We start from the raw sequence: 24,705 nt of genomic DNA on the forward strand, positions 1-24,705 counted from the left end.
ACAATTCTTATGAATAGCAGGGATGGTTTTTGCTTTATTAATTTTTTTTCTTGAGTAAATTACTGCTTAAGGTGCTGTGAATACTGAATTTAAAAGTTGTCACTTTCCTACCCATCCATTCCTTTTCACCAATAACAAGCAGTGTTGTCTACTTTCTATGTTTTTCTTGGTGGGAAAGGTAACATTTAAGTTATTTTCCTATATAAATTCGTATCCAATTAAACTCTATTTTACGGAGCTTCTTCAACCCCTCAGTAAAGTTCTTAGGTATAGTCAAATACTGGCAGACTAACATAAGCTCTTATAGATACTAAGGTAACCAATCCTCAAAATGTTAACGACCCCTATTCCCACCTCACTGTGTATTAGTCAGCCAAAGGGGTGCTGATGCAAAATACCAGAAATTGGTTGGCTTTTATAAAGGGTATTTATTTGGGGTAGGAGCTTACAGATACCAGGCCATACAGCATAAGTACCTCCCTCACCAAAGTCTATTTTCACATGTTGGAGCAACATGGCTGCCGATGTCTGCGAGGGTTCAGGCTTCCTGAGTTCCTCCCTTCTAGGGTCTTGCTTCTCTCTGGGTTCAGGGTTCCTCTTTCCTGGGGCTTGCTTCTGTTTCCTCTGTGAGCTTACTTCCCAGGGCCCCAGCTTAAGGCTTCAGCATCAAACTCCAACATCATAACTCCAGCATCAAAACCCCTCACATCAAAAGCTCCAACTCTGTCCTTTGCTATGCCTTTTATCTGTGAGTCCCCACCCACCAAGTGGTGGGCACTCAATGCCCTAATGACATGGCCCAATCAAAACCCTAATCATAACTCAATCATGCCTGGTAATACACCAGATTACAAACATAATCCAATATCTATTTTTGGAATTCATAACTATATCAAACTGCTATACCGCCCAAGGAAAAGTTCATACAATATGAGCCATAGCTTAGCCAGACATTTGGGTCTTAGAGGCCCATGTTTGCTTTCTCTGGTTCTCTGCTCTCTGGTCTTCCATTAGCATGCCGAAGCTCCCTAGCTCTGACCTTTAGTACCTGAGAAGAAAGTCATTGTTAGGAACCCCTGGCATGAAATTCTGGTCTAAGGAGAGGTATGGAAGTCAAGAATAAGAAAAATGTGTTTTGGAGAATCAAGGACATCAGAAAAACTACTTAGGACTCTGAATGCGCCCAGAGGCATGAACCAGAGCGTTTATGTAAAGGTACAGACTGCTAGTAACAGGAAAAGACTGTGGGAGACTTCTCCAGTGTATCAATAACTGAGGCGACTGAACTTTTTCACATCTCACAATATTCTTTTTTTAGCTGCCTAAAATTATTTCATCCATCTATTTGCGGATGGGGTGGGAATAGGTGAAATGGGGGACAAATAAAAATAACCAGGAATCAGATTAGAGAGAAATATGCCACAAAGAAAATAAATATGCCTAAAAGTCTCAAAAACCTAAGGTCTTGGAAGGAACCATAAAGTCTCACATTAATTAATATGGCTCTATGTAGGAACTGTGGAACATAATGTAGAATGTATATTTATAGTGTTTTATGGTCCAGAAACTAATTTCACATACACTCAGTGACTTGTGTGATTTCTCACAACAACCTTGTGAGAGGGATCTCATTATTCCTGTATTACCCAAGAATAAACCTGTTGGGTAAATGCTAAGTGGTGGAGCTAGGACCAAATGCAAGTTTACTCTGACATCAGGTCCAGTGTCCTTTCTTTCTACTGCTCAACAGTTTAAAATGCAGCCTCAGAAACAACCCTCGGGGAGCTTACAGTCCAGTGGGTCTTACAAGACTCAGAAACAATTGGAGGGTCACACCAGGAAATGTGTGATTTTCTGTTAAATAACATGCCACAGACTGCAAATATCCAGGACTAGAGAGACAGTAAAGGCTTGAAGGATGGGTTGAGGGGAATGGTCACAGAGGACGGAATAAACCAGATGAACTCAAGAGACAGTAGGGGATTGCCTTGGCTCTGGCAGGGGCTGAGTTGACAAGCAGTGGGAAAGAAGGCAAGGGTCAATTAGGGAACCTAAAGTGCCACTGGAAGAGGTTGGAGAATACAAGTGGCAATAAAGAAGTCCTAAAGGACATTTATTTGAGCAGGGGCATGAAGTGGTGAAAGCAGTGACTTTCACAAGTGTGCAGGATGAGCTCAGGGTGGAGGAAATCTGTGCATATTTGAAGAAGTGATGAGACTTACTACTCCTCTTCCTCTCTAGCCTCACAATGCCACCGAACTTCACATTCCACCCCTAGGGATCATTCTTGGACATGTTCATACGTTCTTCCCTCCAGCTAAAAGTCTTTTCTGTCTTCTCCTGGCCCACTTCCCACATTTAGCCTGAAGTAGAAGTCAGGGCCTTGGAGAACACACTCCTGGGTTAGATGTCCTCCTTTGTGTACTTCCCCTATTAGAACACTTATCTCCCTGCACTGTAATTTCTAGTGAGCATGTCAGTCTCTCTCACTAGTCTGAAAGCTCCAAGGGTAGGAAATGGCCCACCTAATGATTCTGGGGTTTCTATACCCAGACTGCCTTCATTTACATGAGAGAGAAATAATTTTTCCTGTTTAGGAAATCTAATCCTAAATAAGAGACAAAAAATGAAAGCCAAATTTCAGGTTCACTTATTTTCTTAATAAGATCTGTCCTCAACATTTATGTGCCTGGTCTCTTTCAATCTCCTTCCTTTTTATTCCCACTGCAGACTCCTGTACCCCTGTAAATCCTCTTTCCTTTGACACATTTTGATGGTATTAAGAGAGAGAGAAGGAGAAAGTAAATTCACTTGGCTGCTTTACCACCACTGTAGATCCCATCATATTCCCAACCTGTCCTTTACTCTATTCCTACCCACTCTAGGGTCCATTTTGTTTTTCATCTTAGAATTTCAACTCCAAAAAAGAACTGTTCTCAAAAACAGTTCATTAACTCATTCAACTAATTTTTATTGAGTGCCTAGGTACTAGGTACTCTATTAGATGTTAAATAAAATGGGTCCTGACTTCAGAGAGCTAAGTCTGACATACTTAAAAATGTTGATTCAATTGTTTTGTTATTTGTGTACTATACCTCTGTGGACTCAAATTTCCTTATAGAATATAAAGTAAAAGAAAAGTGAATGTCAAAGATTGGGAGAAAACTTGCATATTGAGAGGTAGGAAGACCTCAGTGCAGGTCACAAGGAGGTGTAGAGGAGGACTCTCAGGGACAGATGAGACCTTATAGCAAAGAAGGATGGAGGGAGAAGAGAAGGGAAGTTTCCAGGGCTTCATATGTCATCACAAACTCCTTCAAATATTAACAGTTAATCATTAATCAGGACAGCTTACTATTAAACTTCTAGAGCTTCCTGGGCATAGCAATTGCCCTCCTTATTGTTATATCTGCTCTTTGCATTGTTAAAAGCGAAGACCTTTGGAAAACCTCAGAAGGGTTCCCAGTATTCTGGCCCCCATTCAGGACTTCCACCACTCTTTCTACCTCTCATTGGAACCTTCTTCCATTAGAGTCTCCTGAGGAAAGAAGCAATTTGGTAGAATGCGGATGGAGGCAATATTGTTGGAATCTCCAGTTAAAATTTAGGTTTAATTTTCTCATAGAAACACTGCTAAAATAGAACTTAAACATAATTTATGCTACTAGTTCTATACACTCAGCAGCCCTTTGCAGTTAAAATTGGCCTTTGGGGAATGGTTTTAGGACTTGCCAGAATGAGAAAATAAGTTCAGAGTTCCAAGTTACTAATAAGAATTTTAACTTTGGACTGCAGCCCCTTTGTAAGATGTGGAAAACCTGAACATCATTCTTTGCCTAAAATGCAAAGATGGAAACTACTCTTGTGGGGACACATTGATCCAGAAAAATGAAAACACAAACCAACAACTAATGTTGGGATTTGGTGCTTTTTGTTTTTGACCTCAGGTTTGAGGGAAAGGGCATTTATTAAATACTACTAAACAAGTTTGACTGTGACATTTAGTTCTTAGTACTCCATAATATGACATTATGAAAATTTTTTTCTTAGATTGTGGTTTTCACACTTCACAAGTAGTTTCTTTTCCTGTTAACTTTCAGACAACTCTGCTTAAGCTTGAGCTAAATATCTGGAGGAAGTGCTACCACAATTTTAGCTTTCTTGTTTCCAGTTGAGCTATTATTCTCAGCTTTTCTCCTTTAGTAAAGTATCATATATTCTCATCCCAACCTAATAAAAATGTCCTTAAAGCAACTGTAGTGAAACAATAAAATAATTATAAATCCAAGACACAGAAATAGAGGAAGCCTGCCTCATTGTTACTACCAAAAAGGTTTACAGGTAATGTTGAAAAGTTTTCTTTGGCTTTAGTTAAGCACTTGAGCCAGGAAACTCCTACAGATCAAGGTCCCTTATCTTTTCTACAGGACCCATGTCCATAATATGCAGCCAAAATATAACCCTTGTTGAATTCTGCACATTATGCAGGATTGTTTTATAAGCTCGCTACTTCTCTAATAAAAAGAAAAGAAAAAAAAAAAAAAAACAACACAAACCACTGAGGTATATCTTAAAATACATACATACATACATATATATAAAACCCTTCTTATATTCCTGATCCAGCATAAAAAGGCATGAAAATATTCTAAGTAGTAAGAGAACTCTTCCCTTCCCAATGGGCCCTAAGTCCAGAAAAACAATAAATTACCTCATGTATGAACCATGCTATTTAAAACTCTGTGATGCAACAGTATTGTACTATTTTCTCTAAAAATGTATTTTTTCAGTCCAGTTAAAATCTCAGCTCAAATGTTGTCCAGCAAAGTCTTAAAAATCTTGTTTTTTTCCTCAGTTCTTTTTAACTGGATTTAAGGCACAGAAAAAAAATAGTCTTTACTTTTACTTCACATAGCCAACAATGTTGGTCCCCAGAAACCATAAATATCTACCAATGGGTGTCTTTGCATAGCAATAGTTATGCAACCTTAATTCATGAGGATGACTTTGAAGTACTATGTTAAAATCTCCTATTAAACAAAGCAATCAAATTTAGCATCAAGTCCCTAGTCAATGAAAAATCACAGAATTTCAGAGCTAAAATAATTATAAAATATATTGAGTGAAGCCAAAAGGAATTTGAAGAGGTTTAAATATGGATACTCATTATATAGATGAAGCGATTGAAAACCAGAGGTGAAATATATAATTTTAATGTTGGTATATTTATTGTATTAACGTTTTCAGGAATTTGGATATATGTGTATAAAATCAGGGCTGGCCTTAGAATTTGCTACAGTAAATGGCTGCTTACTTGGTATAATTTTAGAAGTGCTATTACAAAAAAACCTTGTCACCCAAATTTTTCCTCAGAGATAAAAGTGGTTAAATGACATAAGTTGTCTTTCCTTTATATATTTAGTTGAGGTTCAATAATGCCTATAATTCTATAAGCAGATTAATCCCATTAGCTTCTGTTAAAATGCAAATATCCAATAAGAGAGAAAACTCATTAAGTAATATAATAGATTCAAACCTTATATAGGCATAAGATAAAAATTACATAGACAAAATTATCCTTGAAAATTCCTTTAGAAGGTACCATGTTAGAAACTGACAAGCCACTTCTCAGTAAGTTCAAAGCTGCCATTTTATATTCCAGCATTAGAACAGATGACTATTTGTTTGGTTCGGCAGTAGCTGGAACCACTGGCTTGTGTTCAGGAGCCCTGCTGTATAAAAAAGCATGTGTCTTTAATACCTGAGTCACCCTCAGCACAGGGAGATGCACACTCTATAAGGAGAAAGCAGGAATTCAGACCAATGGAGAATGCAGCAGAATTCTGTTTCCTGTTTCATACACACTGAGTGGGAGGTCAGGCAGAATTACCTATGATATTTGTATTTAAAATATTAAAAAAATATTTTCTGCCCCACAGTTTAAATTTTTGATGAACAAGAAGAGTTAAATTTGTATTATTTAAATGTATGTATGATGTAACTCCATCGTATGGATCAGCTCCTTTCCTAAGAGCAGGTTTTGATGGCATATTAGAGCAGTAGTTAAAAAGAAGAGACTTCATTCCTGAGAACAAGGGGTTCCTTGTGGGCTAGAGGAAAGCCATGGTCAAAGATAAAATTTGCCTACTTCACAAATTTGTCTAGAGTATAGATTGTATCTGTTGCATAAAACATTGCAATAGATTATTAGCCATAACATCCCACATTCTCAACAATGACAGATACCTGGGAATTTATTGTATCTTCACTTTTACAAAGTAACTATAAGTATAAAAATGTCATCTTTATCTTTTACTATATTCAGTTCAAGATGAGGTTCAACTTAAAGCAGCTTAGAGATGAGAACATCAAATTCTGCAGATCACAGAATTGTCTTGTTACTTTTCTCAGTGAGTTCTGCCAGCAAGCTCTGGTTAGCTTTCTCTCCATAAGCACTGCTAAAGAATCTCAAGTGGAGGAGTCATGGTCCTATCATTGGTTTTTAAAAACCCTAAATCCCCAAATTATATAGAGATGATTTATACTTAAGGTTAGTCTAAGCTGTTCACCCAAACAGCAAAATGAATTGCCAGAAATGGGTACAAGTGTTTTCAGGATTTACAAGCTAAGTTCCCATTAAGAGTTCTTTTGGTAGAGGGAACTCTATCCCTCGAGAGAAAGGGTGGCTCCCGGGGCGTTGGGGCAGTTGAGCAAATTAGGCCCTGAACACTATTCCATCTATCTCTGGAAGTGGCTCCTCAGGAAACGGAGCTTGGCTGTCACTGTGGGCACCAAGGTGGAAGGGAAAATGGACGTTAAATGTGTGGAACCAAAGTAAATGGGGGGAAAGAGAGGAGTTTCTTGAGAGTACACAAGGACGGATATAAAACATGTAATATTACACCATAACATATAGGAGATGACAGACTGATAATGTAAACCATATTGTAAAACATAGGATAACTAAAAATGTAAAGAATTGTGTATCCTAAAGTATGCACCATAATGTAAGCACAGATATTACCTTGTTAGAAATCTAATATCTCAGACTCTGTACATCACCTTAAGTAAATATGATATGAATAGGGTGTAAGAGTATCGATGTGGAAGGTAAAAGGTTATATGGTGGATGTATGGGAATGCTGTATATTATATATATGCATTGCTGTGGTCTAGGACTCCTATGAAGAAATGCTGAATAATTAGGGGGGGGGGGGAAAAAGGATAAGATGTGGAATTTTTTCAAGTCAACATTCCTTAAGTTCTATATCTAACTTTATCCAAGTTCTTTATCTATCCGTTAAACCCATCGCTATATGCCATTCCCTAGTAAGGGACCACGACATTATATTGGGCCTCAAATTTCGGGGAGTTCTGGATCACAGAGTGTTTCAACAATGGCAATGGAGAGATACTGGTATGGGATACCAATGACAAGTGATATATGGCTGACAGGGAGCTGTACAGAACATATGTCCAGGGTGCATGGCAATGATTGGATATACTCATAGCGGCAACAATTAAAAACCACAGCAGGGGGAGTACTGGGTTTCTGGCCAGTGGTGCTCTGTCGTGGTCCCCAGGGGAACAGCGACAGTCTCCCAGGTACAGCGGAGGGGACCGGGAGGAAATGAGGGTTCAACAGTGAGCCCCTGATGCTAATGACTATGTTTGTGAGCTGATAAACCTAAAATAAGAACAAGGCATAGAGCAACATTGTGCCTGGGAATTTCCTCCTGTCAGCCTTCATGTTACTCAAATGTGGCCAGTCTCGAAGCCAAACTCAGCATGTAAATGCAATGCCTTCCCTCCAGCGTGGGACATGACACCCGGGGATGAGCCTCCCTGGCAACGAGGGACCACTATCAAATACCAACTGATGATGCAACTGGAAAAGGACCTTATATGGAAGATTCAATGCGGATCAGCAGAATATCCATGTCTACATAAAATAACATGTCTTTAAAATGCTGTTTGACCTAAAGTAAGGGGGAAATGGAAAGGAGAAATGAGTTTATATGGCTACGAGTTTCTAAAAAAGAGTCTGGAGGCTGGCAGAAGGATTGCCCTCATGCACAACTGAGCAGAGTCAGAGAGACAGATAAAGCAGATACAACCCCCAGATATTGGCTCCTATGAAGGCTAAAGAGACCCATGAGAGTTATGGTCATGGCCGATGGGGTTGACTAACAGGGCAGATGGCCCCTCTTTGGAAACGGTGTTTATGTGTGATGAATCTGGACTCAGATGGGATCTCCCTTCATAAGGCTTTCATGCTAATGTGATAGAGGTGCAGTTAACGTTGGGGTTTAAGATAGATTTAGGGGATTTGAATCTCTGGACCGACAATGTGACAACCAGGTCCTGAGCCTCAACAGACTCCAGCACCTACAATCTGATTTATTGGACTTATCACACTCAGCTAAGATGGAGTTGAAGAAGGACAATCACCACACCATGGAGCCTAAAGTGATTACAACCGAAAATGGGAGGATTGCATCCAGCATCCATGTGGAATCTGAGCCTCCTCTTGACATAGAGGTGCAATGGACACTACCAATCCAATGTCCACAAAGAAGAGGTGGCATTGGATTGGGAAAAGTGGACATGGTGGAAGATGGGTGTGGGGAAAGGCAGGAAGAGATGAGAGGTGGAGGCGTCTTTGGGTCATGGAGCTGCCCTGGATGGTGCCTCAGAGGTAATCACCGGACATTGTAAATCCTCACAGGGTCCACTGGATGGAATGGAGGCGAGTATGGACCATGATGTGGACCATTGTCTATGAGGTGCAGAGGTGCCCAAAGATGTACTTACCAAATCCGATGGATATGTCATGATGATGGGAACGAGTGTTGTTGGGGGGGGAGAGGGAGGGGGGGTGGGGATGAATGGGACCTCACATATATATTTTTAATGTAATATTATTACAAAGTCAATAATAAAATAAAATAAAATTAAAAAAAAAAAAAAAAAAGAGTTCTTTTGGCTACAAATTCACTTTTTTAAGAACTTTGTGGGTTTCCCCCCCCCCTAACTAGAGCCTTGTTCTTGCAGAAAATAAGCTAGTCAGGTGAAGTATTGTAGCTTCAAAGCGGAAAAGGAAAGAGGGATGGGAAAGAGAGAAAGTACAGGTTAGGGGGTTTATTTCATGGCTGCAGACTGCACCACAGTTCTGGCTGGGGCTTTCATAAAAGTGTGTGTGGCATCAATCAGATGTAGGACTGTGAGAGACTGTGGAGGCCTGAGGTCACTTCAGAACGACAAATGGGAAAACAACTAACTGGAAACACATGGCCTATTGATACCAAGTATAATATTATCTTTAGCATGAGAATCCCAGTCATGAAATTCGAGATTATTATTTGAATTGCTGGTCTTCCTCAATAGCACTTGTGAAAGTTACTTAAACAACAAAACAACAACAAAAACAAGCAACTCTCTCTTTTTTCACAAAAGAAATAATCTAGTTTTAGCAGGTCTCATTTATATGATATTCCTTTTTATTCTTCTTGAATGTACTTCTTTTGAATTAATTAGGGACAAGTTAGACTAGACTGGGATTTTCTTGGGAGACTATGGGGGATTGAGCAAGGATGAAAGGGTTGTTTTTAATGCTTCAGCTTTTGATTCCTCTTTCAACTTAGTTGTTAATGCAGGAAAATTATTATGAATTTATCATCAGTTGTTCCACTCTCATTCTTTATGTAAATACTTGTCCAAGGTCTCTTGGGGTAACTCCAGCAAATACATCAGGTGTTTTGCTACAATGATTAAATTAAACAGGAGTCTTGGGTATCATGTCCTTAATTTTATTTTAATGTCTTAAAAACAAATTATTAACCATCTATGTAGTAAACTAGTATAATTTTAAAACAATATAATGCCCTTGGTTTGCATAGTGTACATCATTTTAAATTGAACATAAAAATAGCAGACCTTTTGCTATTTCTCTTCTCCAAGAACAACTCAGTAAATCCACTCCACCCACCTGTACAAATACTTGTGTCATTAACAAGGAACCATTGAGCTGAAGGAAGGAATTTGAGGGCAATGAAGTGGTAGAAGTTTCCAGAATATCAGGAGTCAAAGGTCAAACACAAAATTCTCTCAAGTCATAGAAAAACAGAGAGAATGCATTGTGAATAATACAAAACATTTTAATCATGTAGCAATCATCAGTTCAAAATTGATTGCTTAACTAAGAATCCTGGGGTTTCTCTTCTCTTAAACCATGTCATAATTCCTTAAATATTTTAAATTTCTTAACTAATTATTCCAACATTAGTATTGAGAAAAGATTTTTAAAATGACAACAGTACAAAAAGAGGCAAAAATCTTGGGGTATAAATTAATCAAATTATAACAGTCTAACAGAAAATTTTCTAAGCATCTAATACCCTTAAAACTCAAAAGCTTATTCAAACCATTTGTAATAACAGTGATGAATATAGGAATGCTTAGCTAGGTAAATATATAAATATTTCTAACTTTGTGTTTAAGTACCCCTGAAAATTGGAAAGATTTCTGGTGTATAGGATATATTTTTTTAAACACATAAACACAGAGAAGATAGGAAATCTACCACAGATGAGATAAATGTTTGCAAGTATTTGAATTTAACATGCCTGGGCCTTCCTACCACAAAAAGCTGAAAAAAAAAAAAATAGTAGAAACTCATGTAAGATTCATTTGAAAAGAATTTTTCCCTAACAATGTTTTAGATCAATTGTTCTAGAAAAGAAATATAAAAATGAACCAAAAGACTTCTACTTCCAGGAAGATGGGGTGGACATACTTAATCCCTATTCCTCCTGCTAAGTACAACTTAAAAATGCTGGACATTATATATAAAACAAATATAAGAATACTCTGAAAGGTGGAGAGAAGAAGACAGGCTAGCTAGGGACACTGGAACCCAAGGAACTACATAGTGGTGATTTCCCTAGGTTTTCTTTGTGCCTTATATCCCAGATTAGGTTCTGAACAAACAGGCAACTCAGAAATTCCAACAGATACAGATGAAAAAAGTCTCAGGACTTTTTTCTCTAGCCAAAGGACCAGAAAAGTGACAGCATACCAAGATAGAAAACTTTTAGACAACAACTACTCCACTGCAGCTAAATACTACCACAAGACCAACAGCAAAAGTATTAAAAAAAACTGTGGCCCCACCCACACCAACAACAACTGAATGGGGGAGTGTGATGGTTAAGCTAATGTGTCAACTTGGCCAGGTAATTGTATCCAGTTGTTTGGTCAAGCAAGCATTTGAATAATTGTAAAAAAAGGACATTTATGACCTTCAGTCATCAGTGAGTTTACTGCATAGATGGCTGAGTACATCTACAATCAAACAGGGAGAATGTAGTCATCAATGAGTGCTGTTTTAACCAGTCAGTTGAATGCCTTAAGAGGGGAAGTGATTTCAGCAGTCAGAGAGAATTTCACAGCTTGTCTTTGGACAGCCAACATCTCCCAGAAACTCATCAAGGACCTTCACTGGACTTTCTTTTGAGACCCTGGTTTGCAGGCTACCTGCAGAATCTGGACTTGTGCATCCCCATGATCATGTGAGATTTTTATAAAATCTCATACTATTTACAGATCTCTCCTGTTGATTCTGTTTCCCTAGAGAACCCTGACTAATACAGCTTGGAAGACTTTCATCCTCACCAAGCTGTAAAAAGGTGTCCCATAGTCCCTGATAGGGTGGTGCCAAAGAAGGATGAGTAGAAAGGTGAGATTTTCATCTCCACTGGTCAGTAATGACCTGTTCCCACCCTTAACCCCCAATGTCTGTGGAGAAGGCCACATGGAGAGTCTGGACTTTCACTGACACCCAGAAGTATCCCTTGCTGGGGTGATGTCAGAGGAGACCTAATGGAGGGTCAAGACTTTCACTACTGCCCAGTGGTAATGAGGCCATCCCCACCTCACAGTGTCAGTAGAAGTTACATGAAGAGCAGTAATATATACCCAGGGTGGTATCATTGGAGGCCTAATGGGGAACTAGAACTTGCATTCATGCCCAGAAGTAACAAAGAATCACAACCCCCTCTGCTTGCTGGTGGGCATCAGTGGAAGTCAAGCAGGGGTCCTGGACTTCTATCTCTGCCTGAAATAACAAGGCAGTGCCCTCTTCTTCCATTACCAGAGAGGAATCAGATGAATTCAACTAAAACAGAAGATTTAAATATGATCCAGAGTCTCAAAACATAATGCCCAAAACACAGGTTTCAATTAAAAGTCACTCATCATACTAAGAACCAAAAAGATCTGAAAAAAAGAAAAGCCAATCAATAGATGCCAACACTGAGATGATGGAGATATTAGAATTATCTGAAAATTTTAAAGTAGCCATCATAAAAATTCTTCAACAAACAATTAAAAGCACACTTGAAACAAACAAAAAAAAGAAAAAGAAAGTCCCAGCAAAGAAACTGATTCACCAAAGAAATAGAAGATCCAAATGGAAAGTTTAGAACTGAAAAATATAATAACCAAAATATAAAATTCAAGGGATGGGTTCAATAGGAAAATGGAAGGGAGAGAGGACAGAATCAGTGAACTGGAAGATAGAACAATAGAAATTAGCCACACTAAACAAGAGAGAAAAAATAAACTGACAGAAACAGAACAGGACCTCAGGGACTATAACAACAACAAAACAAAGCAAAACAAAAAACCCCAAAAACCACTAGCATTTGTGTGATTGGAGTCCCAGAAAGAAAGGAGAAAGAGGGTGGGGATGAAAAAGTACTCAAAGAAATAATGACTTAAAATTTCCCAAATTTGTAAAAGGACATAAACCTACTGATTAAAGAAGCTGGGTATACCCCAAACAAAATAAATCCAAAGAATTCCACACCAAGACACATCATAGTCACTTTTGGAAAATAAAGATTTTTTAAAAAATCTTGAAAGCGGCAAGAGAGAAACAATACCTTACCTATTGGAAAAAAATAATTTGAATGACAGCATATTTCTCACCAAAACCATGGGGGCCAGAAAGAACATGAAAAAAAAAAAATTCAAGTTCTGAAAGAAAAAAACTGTCAACATACAATTCTTTAACCAGTGAAAATATCCTTCAAGAACAAGTGATGAATGCACAACTATGTGATTATGCCAAATACCACTGCTTGTACACTTTGGATGGACTGTATGCTTTACTAATATGTACCAATAATATTGACTGGTTTAAGAAAAAAGCACAAAGGATGTCCTTATTTGCAGATGTTGAACTTTAATGTATGCAAAATTATTTAGGAGGTCAGAGCATCCAGGAATAAATGCAGACTGTATGGATCTACATCACTGAAGGTGGTAAAGAGAAAACGTGCTGACCTAAGTAACTTTGAAAATGAGTGTAATCTGTAGGACTAAAAGAAAAAAGGAACTGCATATATGCACTGTAGTCTAGTTGATAAGGTTTCCCACAGGGGTATGGGTTAAAAAATTCTGATATTACTGTGTATATATATTGGAACTGAACAATTAATAAAAGGATGGCTGTATTAGCCAAAGGGGTGTTGATGCAAAATATCAGAAATTGGTTGGTTTTATAAAGGATATTTATTTGGGGTAGGAGCTTACAGATACCAGGCCATAAAGCATAAGTTATTTCCCTCACCAAAGTCTACTTTCACGTGTTGGAGCAAGTTGGCTGCTGATGTCTGTGAGTATTCAGGCTTCCTGGGTTCCTCTGGGCTCAGCTCCTCTGCTTTCTTCACAAGGTCAGCTGTAGACTATCAGGCAAATGGCTGTCTCTCCCTGGGGCTTGAGCTTAAGACTTCAGCATCAAACTCCAATATCAAAACTCCAACATTAAAAGCCCTCAACTCCGTCCTTTGCCATGCCTTTTATCTGTGAGTCCCCATCCACCAAAGGGTGGGGACTCAATGCCCTACTAACACAAGAGGTTTATTTGATTAAGTCATCAAGTAATCCAACATAATCTCATATGCCCAGAGGAAAAGATCAGCTTACAAACAATCCAATATTTCTTTTTGGAATTCATCAGTAATATCAAACTGCTAAAATGACAGATGTGAGAGCCAGATATCTCACAGCTGGAGTGAGAATTTTTTACAGTTAACTCAGGAGTAGGCTAGTATGATACATTTAGTAATGGATAGAGTTGGAGACATTCACTATGAACTTTACTAGCTTAAGATAGATACATATGGGTACACATAGAAACATTTATAGAAACATTTCTATTATATATAATATATATAATATATATATTAACATGTACATATGTATTTCTTTTCTCTGTCAGTGGAGAGGACCTAAAAGCAAAATGACATCCCAGAAACAATGAGCATACCCAGTTGATGTCTCTAGATATTTTGGTCTGGAATTTATATTCTAGAAAATTAGTCAGGAAGAATAATGGGGAAAATATTCTCTGAGTTCTTACATGTTGATAACAGCTAGTCCTTTATGCTTGAAAATGAGAAGATCCCTGGTTGGCACTTTCTTAACTGGAGTATTTTAAATATGCTGGAATTCCTATTGAACAGTTTAATGATAATCTAATTTTTTCCTTATAAATTAATATGAATATGTCTTGATGATGGTCATTCTGGGTCAGTATTCTCAGGCATGCATTGTACTCTTTCAATATGTAGTTTCATTATTTTTCATTTAAAAAAATTTTATTGAAGTATATCATTCATACATGAACATAAACAAGTATATAATAAATGTTGTGAACTTACAATAATATCATACAGGGCTCCCATAACATCATCCCACAACCAATACCTTGCATTGTTGTGAAATATTTGCTACAAATTATGAAAGAGCATCATCAAAATATTACCAATAACTATAGTCTCTATCTTACATTTGGTGTATTTTCCCCCCCAACCCTCCCTATTATATTTTTTGTTCATAAATCATACAAATTATCTAAAGTGTACAATCAATGGCATTTGGTATAACCACAGAGTTGTACATTTATCACTTCGATCAATATTAGAGCATTTTCATTAGTCAAAAAAAAAAAAAGGAAAAAAGAAAAAAAAAGCTACTACATACCCACATGTTAGTGTTATTAATTACAAATCCTATGATGTGCTTTTACCATTTCATTTCTATTCATTTCCAAACATTCACAGAGCTTTTTACCAATTCTGCACAGATTGGATCTCAGCTTTCAATTCTCTAACCAAATTCTATTCTCTAGCTATTATAAATGCCATGAGTTTGCTCATTATATTTAGTTCATAATAGCAAAATCATACAATATTTGTCCTTTTGTGTCTGGCTTGCTTCATTCAACATAATGCCCTCCATGCTCATCCATGTTGTCATATGCTTCATAACTTCATTTCTTCTTACAGCTGTATAATATTTCATCATGTGTATATACTACAATTTGTTTATCCATTCATCAGTTAATGGACAACTGGTTTGTTTACAACTTTTGGCAATTGTGACAAATACCACAATGAACATCAGTGTGCATATGTCTGTTCATGTACCTGCTCTCAGATCTTCTGGGCATATATACCTAGTAGGGGTATAGCTGGGTCACATGGCAGATCTATATCTAACTTCCTTAAGAACCACCAAACAGACTTCCGCAGTGATTGTACCATTCTACATTCCCACGAACAGTGAATAAGCATTCCTATCTCTTCACATCTTCACCAACACTTGTAGCTGTTTTTTTAATAGCAGCCATTCTAGTAGGTGTGAAATGGTATCTCAGTGTAGCCTTGACTTGCATTTCCTTAAAGCAAGTGATGTTGAACATTTTGTTTTCATGTGTTTTTTGGCTATTTGTATTTCTTCTGTAGAAAAATGTCTGTTAAGGTCTTTTGCCTATTTTAAAATTGGGTCATTGGTCTTTTTTATTGTTGAGTTGTAGGATCTCTTTATATATTGTGGCTATTAGACCCTTATCAGATGTGTGATTTCCAAATATTTTCTCCCATTGAATAGGCTGCCTTTTTACCCTCTTCACAAAGTCCTTTGAGGGGCAGAAGTATTTAATTTTGAAGAGGTCCCATTTACCTATTTTTTGTTGTTGTTGTTCATGCTCTGGGTATAAGGTTTAAGAGACCCTCACCTGCTACAAGGTCTTGTAGATATTTCCCTACATTATCTTCTAGGGGTTTTATGGTCCTGGCTTTTATGTTTAGATCTTTGATCCATTTTGAGTTGAATCTTATATAGGGAGTGACATAGGATTCTTCAAGTCATGGATATCCAGTTTTTCTAGTACCATTTGCTGAAGACTGTTCTGTCCCAGAAAAAGTGGATTTGGTAGGCTTATGAAAAATCAGATGACCATAGAGGTGTGGGTCTATTTCTGAATTCTGAATTTGATTCCACTGATCAATGTGTCTATCTTCATGCCAACATTCTGCTGTTTTGACACTGTAATTTTATAATACACTTCAAGGTCAGAAAACATGAATCCTCCAACTTCACTGTTCTCTTTTAGGATGTTTTTGGCTCTTTGGGATCCCTTTCCCTCCCAAATAAACTTGGTAATTGACTTTTCTACTTCTGTATAAAGTAGGCTGTTGGAATTTTGATTGGGATTGTGTTGAATCTATAAATCAGTTTGGGTAGAATTGACATCTTCACAATGTTTAGTCTTCCAATCCATGAACACAGAATGTCCTTCCATTTGTTTAGGTCTCCTTTGATTTCTTTTAGCTGTGTTTTGTAGTTTTCTGAATACAGATCCTTTACATTCCTGGTTAAATTAATTTCCAGATATTTGAGTCTTTTTGTTGATATTGTAAATGGAATTTTTTTCTTGATTTTCTTCTCAGCTTGCTCATTACTAGTGTATAGAAACTCTAGTAATTTTTGCATGTTGATCTTGTATCCTGCCAATTGGCTGAACTCTTTTATTATCTCCAATAGCTTTATTGTCGATATTTTGGGATTTTCTAGATATAGGATCATGTCATCTGCAAATAAAGAGTTTTACTTCCTCTTTTACAATTTGGATGCCTTTTATTTCTTTTTCTTGCCTAATTGCTCTAGCTAGAACTTCTAGCACAATGTTGAATAATGGTGGTGATGGTAGGCATCCTTTTTTTTGTTTCTGACCTTAGAGGGAAAGCTTTCAACCTCTCCCCATTGAATACTATGTTGGCTACGGAATTTTCATATATGCTCTTTATTATGTTGAGGAACTTTCCTTCTATATCTATCTTTTGAAGTGTTTTTAATCAAGAAATAGTGATGGATTTTGTCAAATGCCTTTTCTGCATCAATCGAGATGATCATGTGTTTTTTCCCTTCAATTTGTTAACATAATGTATTATGTTAATTGATTTTTTGTTGAACGACTCTTGCATACCAGCAATAAAACCCACTTGATCATGGTGTATGATTCTTTTAATATGCTCTTGGATTCAATTTGCAAGTATTTTGTTGAGAATTTTTGCATCTATATTCACTAGAGAGATTGGTGTGTAATTTTCTCTTCTTGTAGGGTTTTTTTTGGCTTTGGTATTAGGGTGATGTTGGCTTCATAAAATGTGTTGGGTAATTCTCCCTACTTTTCAATTTTTGGGAAAAGTTTAAACAGGATTGGTTTTAATTCTTCTTGAAATGTTTGGCAAAATTCACCTTTGAAGCCATCTGGTCCTGGACTTTTCTTTGATGACTGATTCCGTCTCTTTACTTGTGAATGATTTGCTGAGTTCCTGTATTTCTTAGAGTCAATGTAGGTTGTTTGTGCACTTCTAGAAATTTGTCCATTTCATCTAGGTTGTCTAATTTGTTGGCATACCGTTTTTCAAAATATCCTCTTATGATCCTTTTTATTTCTGTGGGATCAGTTGTAATGTCTCCCCTTCTTTCAATCCTGATTTTATTTATTTGCATCTTCTCTCTTTTTTTTTTTCTTTGTTAGTCTAGCTAAGTGTTTGTCAATTCTATTGATCTTAAAGGACCAACTTTTGGTTTTGTGATTTTCTCTGTTGTTGTTTTGGTATGCTCAATTTCATTTATTTCTGCTCTAAAATTTGTTATTTCTTTCTTTTTGTTTGCTTGAGATTGGTTTGCTGTTCTTTTTATCTTTTCTCCAGGTTCAGTTACATCTTTGATTTTGGTTCTTTCTTCTTTTTAAATATAAGAATTTAGAGTTATAAATTACCCTCTCAGCACCTATAAGTTTTGATAAGCTGTGTTCTTGTTTTCATTTGTCTCAAGATATCTACTAATTTTGCTTGCAATTTCTTCTTTGACCCACTGATTGTTTAGAAGGGTGTTATTTAGCATCCATATATTTGTGAATTTTCCCCTTTCCCACCTGTAGTGGTTTAATATGGTTATGAATTCCAAAAATAGATACTGGATTATGTTTGTAATTTGGTCTATTATGGGGCATGACTGAGTTTTGATTAGGGCTTTGACTGGGCCACATCATTAGGGCATCAAGTTCCCACCCCTCGGTAGGTGGGTACTCACAGATAAAAGGCATGGCAAAGGACAGAGCTGGAACTTTTGATGCAAGAGTTTTTGATGCTGTAGTTTTGGTGTTGGAGTTTGATGCTGAAGCCATAAGCTAGAGCCAGGAGAAGAACACAGAGGAATAGAGACAGCTCCTTAGACATGGCAGAAACCCCAGGGATAGAGACAGAGCCATTTGCCTGATAGTGTACAGCTGATCTTGTGGAGAGAGGCAAAGCCTAGAGAGCTTCATAGTCTACAGCTGCCTTTGTGGAGAGACCAGAAGACCTGATCCTAGTGAGAAGCAAAACCCTGGAAGGAAAAAACCCAGGAAACCTGAACCCTCACAGATGTCGGCAGCCATCTTGCTCCAACCCGTGAAAATAGACTTCGGTGAAAGACCTAACTTATGCTTTATGGCCTGGTATCTGTAAGTTCCTACCCCAAATAAATACCCTTTGTAAAAACCAACCAATTTCTGGTATTTTGCATTAGCACCCCTTTGGCTGACTAATACACCACCTATTATTGATTTCCAGCTTTATTCCATTATGGTCAGAGAAGGTGCTTTCATTTTCTATAGGGATATATTTTAGCTCCTAATTTTCTTCTTTCTTATTGTAAATTTGAATATTGCTCATTTTTATGTGAATTTTATTTTCTTGTAATTAACAGTTTCTTGAACTTTTAGAATGAGATAGGGTCAGTAAAATGTTCTAACTTCCCAGAATTTCCATTTCTTTTGTTTTTGTGTAGTGTTAAAAAACATGGCAGCTTGTTTTTTGTAACTTTTTGGATCTGTTCCCCTCTTCCACTGACTTTCTTTCTTCTTTTCCTTTCTTTGTTGTCCCTATTCTGCTCAATTTTGATTCCACTCCTAGCAGTCTTTTTTCAGTAAAGGAAGATATAGAGTCAGTTTTGAGATTTCAAAGGAGGTATACTAACCCTTCAGTTCTTATAGTGAGCTGCTTGCATTCAACTACTACGGGAATGAGCAAAAACTGTCCCAATCTCAACTACTGTTTGCAAATTGGCCTGCCATGCTTTCCACTGAATATCTATTAACTATCTTTGGGGGTCCTCTTTTCAGGTCCATCAGACACTGCCCTATTGCTTCTTTCTTTTGCCTCCAGTTCCTGTTTTACTTAACTTCTTCTGCAATTGTCAATGCTGACCAATCCATTCCTGAAAATATCTCTTCCCTTGATATCTCAGATACTATCCTTTTTCTCTGGCCACTCAATATCAATCTCGTTTATGGAGTCTTCTTCCTTGCTGTTTTATAAACTGATGTTCTGCAAGGTTGCATTCATCCTTAGCCTTCTTGCTGGACTTCTTCTCCCTGGGGGGATCTCAATTTTCCCATAACTTCAACAATGAATGCTGACCAAGCCTGTAATTACATTCCAGTCCTTTCTCCTGAACCTGAGATCGATTTATATATTAGCTACCTAATATATTTCACCTTGGTGTTCCACAGCCATGTCAAATCCAACACATTTAAAACCTGGATTCATCAACTTCTCTTGTATTCCCTATCTCCATGAATGCTTCATCATACATCCAGTTGTCTAAAGATGAAACCTGGAAGTCCTTGCCTAGGATCCTTTGTCTCCCTTGCCAATCTCTTACCAAGTTCTGAATATACTACATCCTAAAAAGTAGACAAATATATCCCCTTATCCACAATCCCAACCCCTTACCGTGTCTCATCCTGGATTATAGCAACAGCCTCCTTTCTAGTCTCACTGTCCTTGCTGGATTCTAGCATAGTCTTCAAACTGAAGTAATCTTTCTAAATGTAGACTTCATGATGTTATATTTCTTCATAGGGTCCCTATTGTTTTCAAAATAAAATCCATATTCTTTTTATGGCATACCATTCCCTTCTGGATCTCTGTCTACTTCTCTAATCATTCTCCATTCAACTTACTAAGAGTTCCTTAAACACAGTAACTCTCATGATTTTGTACTTTGCACCAGCTAATCTCTCTGGCCAGAGGACTTTATCTTCCACTTCTTCACCTGGCTAAACCTCAGTCTAGCTTTAGGAACCAGATAAGATTCCTAAATCTTCTGCAAATCTTCACTAACCATTCCCCTCTGCGTCCCTTCCCTCAACCTTCTAAAGCCCTGTACCAAATTTTCTTCAGAGCACTTGTCATTATATTATAATTGTCTGTTTACCAATCTATCACACCCACCTGTCTTTGAGCTACTTGAGAGTGAGGCCTGTGCCTTATCTGTTTCCCCAGTGTCTGGCATGGAGCCTTGTACAGGGTAGCTATTCAATAACTGTTTCTTAGATAAACAAATGAATGTGACGCATGATGTGGAAGAATTCTGACTGAAAGTAAGAATTTGATTTTGAATCTGTATGGATTGAAAAAAGTGTTTCCTGCCCTTTGATCTAAAATAAAAACCAATGCCTCAAACTTCAATAATTCATTAACATACTATGGAACTTAAGTAAAAATGTTACATTTATAAGCTCCTAAAAATCTGATACAATAATTTTGCTCTCAATATTCAACAAAACAGAGCAATAAGAAGACTGTCCTTCACAAATGGTACCTCTCCCCCCCAATTTTTATCTTTTAAGATCACAAAGACCTACATAATCATGTAGCTGCCCCTAACTGGCCCTGCTTGTAGGTGGCGTAGGCATTTTGGCACAGGTGAATGATTTGAAGATCCAACTTCTAAAATATTCTTCTGCCTACCTTGTTTCTTTGAATTAAGATATGCACCATTAGTATTGCTCCACTGGGTTTGGTCAACAGAAGCAATGGAAGCATTTCTAAAAAACAGCAACTACCTAGGAAATAAGGATGTGCTCTGAAAAGGCAGCACCTTCTCTAGCCTTTACCACAGATAAGTTTATAAGATCAAATAGGCAGGACACCTCAAAATTTTCCAGAGGCTTTCCTCTGTCCTCCGAGGAAAGTGAGCTCCTTCCATAGGGGATAAAGTGGTAAATGGTCTAAGAGTAGATCAGCAAACGTAGGACAATTCTTTAAGTGAAATTTTATATCTTATTCCCTAATTTAGTCATGCTTATTTTTAAACTAAGATACTGCTTTAAGTTACTTACCAGTCAAAATACCTACTTCCTCCTCATCCCTGTACCCCAATCCATAGGATTTTAAATCCCATTTGATTTTAAATCACATTTATCCTGCATCCCCTGGCATATAGCCCCACATCCAAGGCTGGAATCATACTCCACTTTGTGAAGTTCAGAGTAAGGGGATAAGTACTTAAAACATTTTAACAGTTTATTTGTTTATTTCCTCCACTAAAGAGCAAGTTTCTTGAGGGCAGGGGCTGAAACTTGAGATCTATAAACCTTTTGCTAAGCATACTTCTTGGCACATAGCTGACTTTCAACAAATATCTGTAGAATGTATGAATGAATGAATAAATCAATGGAAGCCCTAATCTCTGCAAGGCTGTGGGTACATCTTGGCACAACAGGGCAGAAAAAGTTGGTATCAAAGAGGAGAGTAGAAATTTATTTATATTAATATATATTAATATTTATTGATATATAACATACCTCATACTGCAGCAGATTATATATTATAGTAATATCTATTTTCTTAACATAGAAGCAAAAGGAAGTTAACCTGAAATAAATTCCTTTTTTTTTAAATTCTAAAAAATTGCACAATAGAATGAAATGTCAAAATAAACATAAATACCCAGGGAAGAGGAAATAAATAAAACTACATGTCTAACTTTGGTTTGGTTGGTAAGAGTTTCAAAAGAAAATTTAAGATGAATGTTTATTAAAAAGACTGTCACAAAAGATAGCAAAGACAAGTACAAAGGAAAGGTAGTAAGAACAGAAACAACAGATATTTAAGATTATGTATCTGAAGTGAAAATATTGACCAAATCAGTGAAAAAAACAAACTGGTTATTAAGAGATTAATTTAACTACGTTTTTATTTTTCAGCAGGTTTTGTGGTATGTCACTCATGCTAATCATATGGTAGAGACAGTCAATGGTAGGAAGGGACTCCAAACCTAAACATGTCCAAACAGAGCAATAGCCGGCCCAAGTGGGAGCTACTCAAAGACTGACCAATTGTGTCATCAGCTGAGTGTAGCATCTGTGCAGCAGTACCATCAAGCAGCAGGGAACACATTCAGGGAGCCTAGGAAAAACACACAGAATGTGCCTTTTTAAAAAAAAAAAATCATTAAAGAAAAGTAATTTCCATTTATAGTGAGTCATAGATTTATTATCTTGCTAAGGATAGAAACTATATGGCAAGGGAAGTGAATTTAGTCCAATGGATAGGGTGTCCATGTACCACATGGGAGGTCCAAGGTTCAAACCCAGGGCCCCCTGACCCGTGTGATAAGCTGGCCCATGCGCAGTGCTGATTCACGCAAGGAGTGCCATGCCATGCAGGGGTATCCCCACACGCAAGGAGTGCACTCTGTAAGGTGAGTCGCCCAGTGCGAAAAAAGTGCAGACTGCCCAGGAATGGTGCCATGCACACACGGAGAGCTGACACAGCAAGATGACGCAACAAAAAGAGACACAGATTCCCACAGAAGAACACACAGCGAATGGACACAGAGAGCAGACAACTGGGAAGGGGGGAGAAATAAATAAAAAATGAATCTTAAAAAAAAAAAGAAACTATATGGCAAGTTGTTATATATTAAAAATAGACTTTAAATATATAATAATTATTGACAGAGGGATATAGTTGGAATGGTCTGAAATTGTGATGAAATTAGCTTCCTAAAAGAGGCAAACACTAAAATAGTCTTTAACTTTCAAATAACCTGTGTGTACAAATGGGCAAGCAGCAGAAGTTCCTTCTCATCCCCCAAAGAGTAAAACCAGCCTTACATAACCCTTAAGCAAGGTCTCTCGGCCTAAGGACAAATGCTCTATTTTCCTGTCTAATCATAGGAAGAACAACTTTCCATGAGAGCTATCTTTTTTTAGTAAGCATGAGGAATTAATAAGATACTGTTGCCAAGAAATAATCACTTACCACTAGCCTCCCTTCCTTTCTCTACCCTTCTTCCAGACCCTGGATCCCATGCTATAATGGAGAGGCAAGAAGGAAAAAATAACAATAAGTTCTATTACTCAGGTAGGGGGAGATGTAATTCTCAAAAAACACATTTCCACAGAAACAATATTGTAAGTGGAAGTTTGTTACAGCAGAAAATGTTCAAGTAGCATGAGTTTTCAAGTAAGAATGGATAAATAAGTTTCTGTCAGCTGATCTCTGAAGCTTATCACCAAGTATTGATACTTCTTATATATGAAAATATAATCTCAGTCCTAAACTACTGACTTAGAAGCTAATTTCTGGATCAAATGGCAAGTTTGTTAAGAAAACAGAGGTACTCATTTCAGAGACCAGTTCTGCAATTGTTTAAAAATTCTTTTGGATCAGTAGCTTTAAAGTTGGTTTCAGGAAGCTTTAGGGTTCCATGAGATTTCAAGGGATCAAAATCTTTTCTTAGATTTTAAAAATTTTGTTTATTTATTGGCTATTTAAACTGTCAGACTATAATGCTATTACTTTAGTGATAATGTAAAATATCAGTTGATTATTTTAACATTAACCAAGTTGAACAAGCTACAACACTGTATTTTAATAATGCTATGTGAACTAACTCTTTGACTCTTTAAAGAATGTTTAAATTGAATCCCCCTAATCACCTTTACACTTGACTATTAGTTCAAAGATATGGTTCTAAGGTATGAAAAACATTCACAGAAGAGTTGTAGACTTGGAAAGAGTTTGAGAATCACAATGTTGGTTCTCTCTTTTTGTATAACTGAATACAAGATGAAAATAATACATCATTAATGTGACATCAATTTTTAGGAAAGCTGTTGAAGGGGAGTTTCAAAACAAAGTCACACACCTAATTGCAAATATATCAAAATGGGAATTCCACAAAGACAAGGATTTCTGCCTATTATAGTCTCATTCCCTTTGTCTAAAACTGTGCTTGGCACTTAGCTGCTCAGAAATAGCTACTGAATAAATGAATGAATGAAAAGTATCATCCTACAAATTCTAGAAATATTTGAGAAGGCCAATTTTTGTTAATATAAAGCTAACAGTTTGGCTCTAAGAAAGTAGAAAATATTTAAATATAAATACAAAATGATTAAAACTGATCATAACTCTAATGCTCTGAGAAAGCTGCTAACATTTTCCAAGTTGTTTTTCTTATGCATATTTTACACAGTTGATCAAACATCACTTAAAATAGTTTATCTAG

General features: G+C 37.1%; 1 protein-coding gene across 3 annotated transcripts in view; it reads right to left on the reverse strand.

The window, feature by feature from the left end:
• SESN1 (sestrin 1) overlaps positions 1-24,705 on the reverse strand; it is a 108,083-nt gene that overhangs the window by 37,118 nt on the left and 46,260 nt on the right. Inside the window, exons 2-3 of one of the 3 annotated variants that reach the window (XM_058307243.1) lie at positions 23,454-23,504; positions 22,523-22,595 (exon numbers count right to left, since the gene is read on the reverse strand). The exons of 1 other annotated variant lie outside the window; for it this stretch is intronic. In XM_058307243.1, coding sequence (XP_058163226.1) covers positions 22,523-22,567 — 45 coding nt within the window. In that variant the 5' untranslated portion in view covers positions 22,568-22,595; positions 23,454-23,504. The remainder of the gene's footprint in view (positions 1-22,522; positions 22,596-23,453; positions 23,505-24,705) is intronic. One more of the 3 variants, XM_023591704.2, reaches the window with a different exon arrangement.

Source organism: Dasypus novemcinctus, chromosome 11 (assembly GCF_030445035.2).
Source record: "Dasypus novemcinctus isolate mDasNov1 chromosome 11, mDasNov1.1.hap2, whole genome shotgun sequence".
NCBI lineage: Eukaryota > Metazoa > Chordata > Mammalia > Cingulata > Dasypodidae > Dasypus > Dasypus novemcinctus.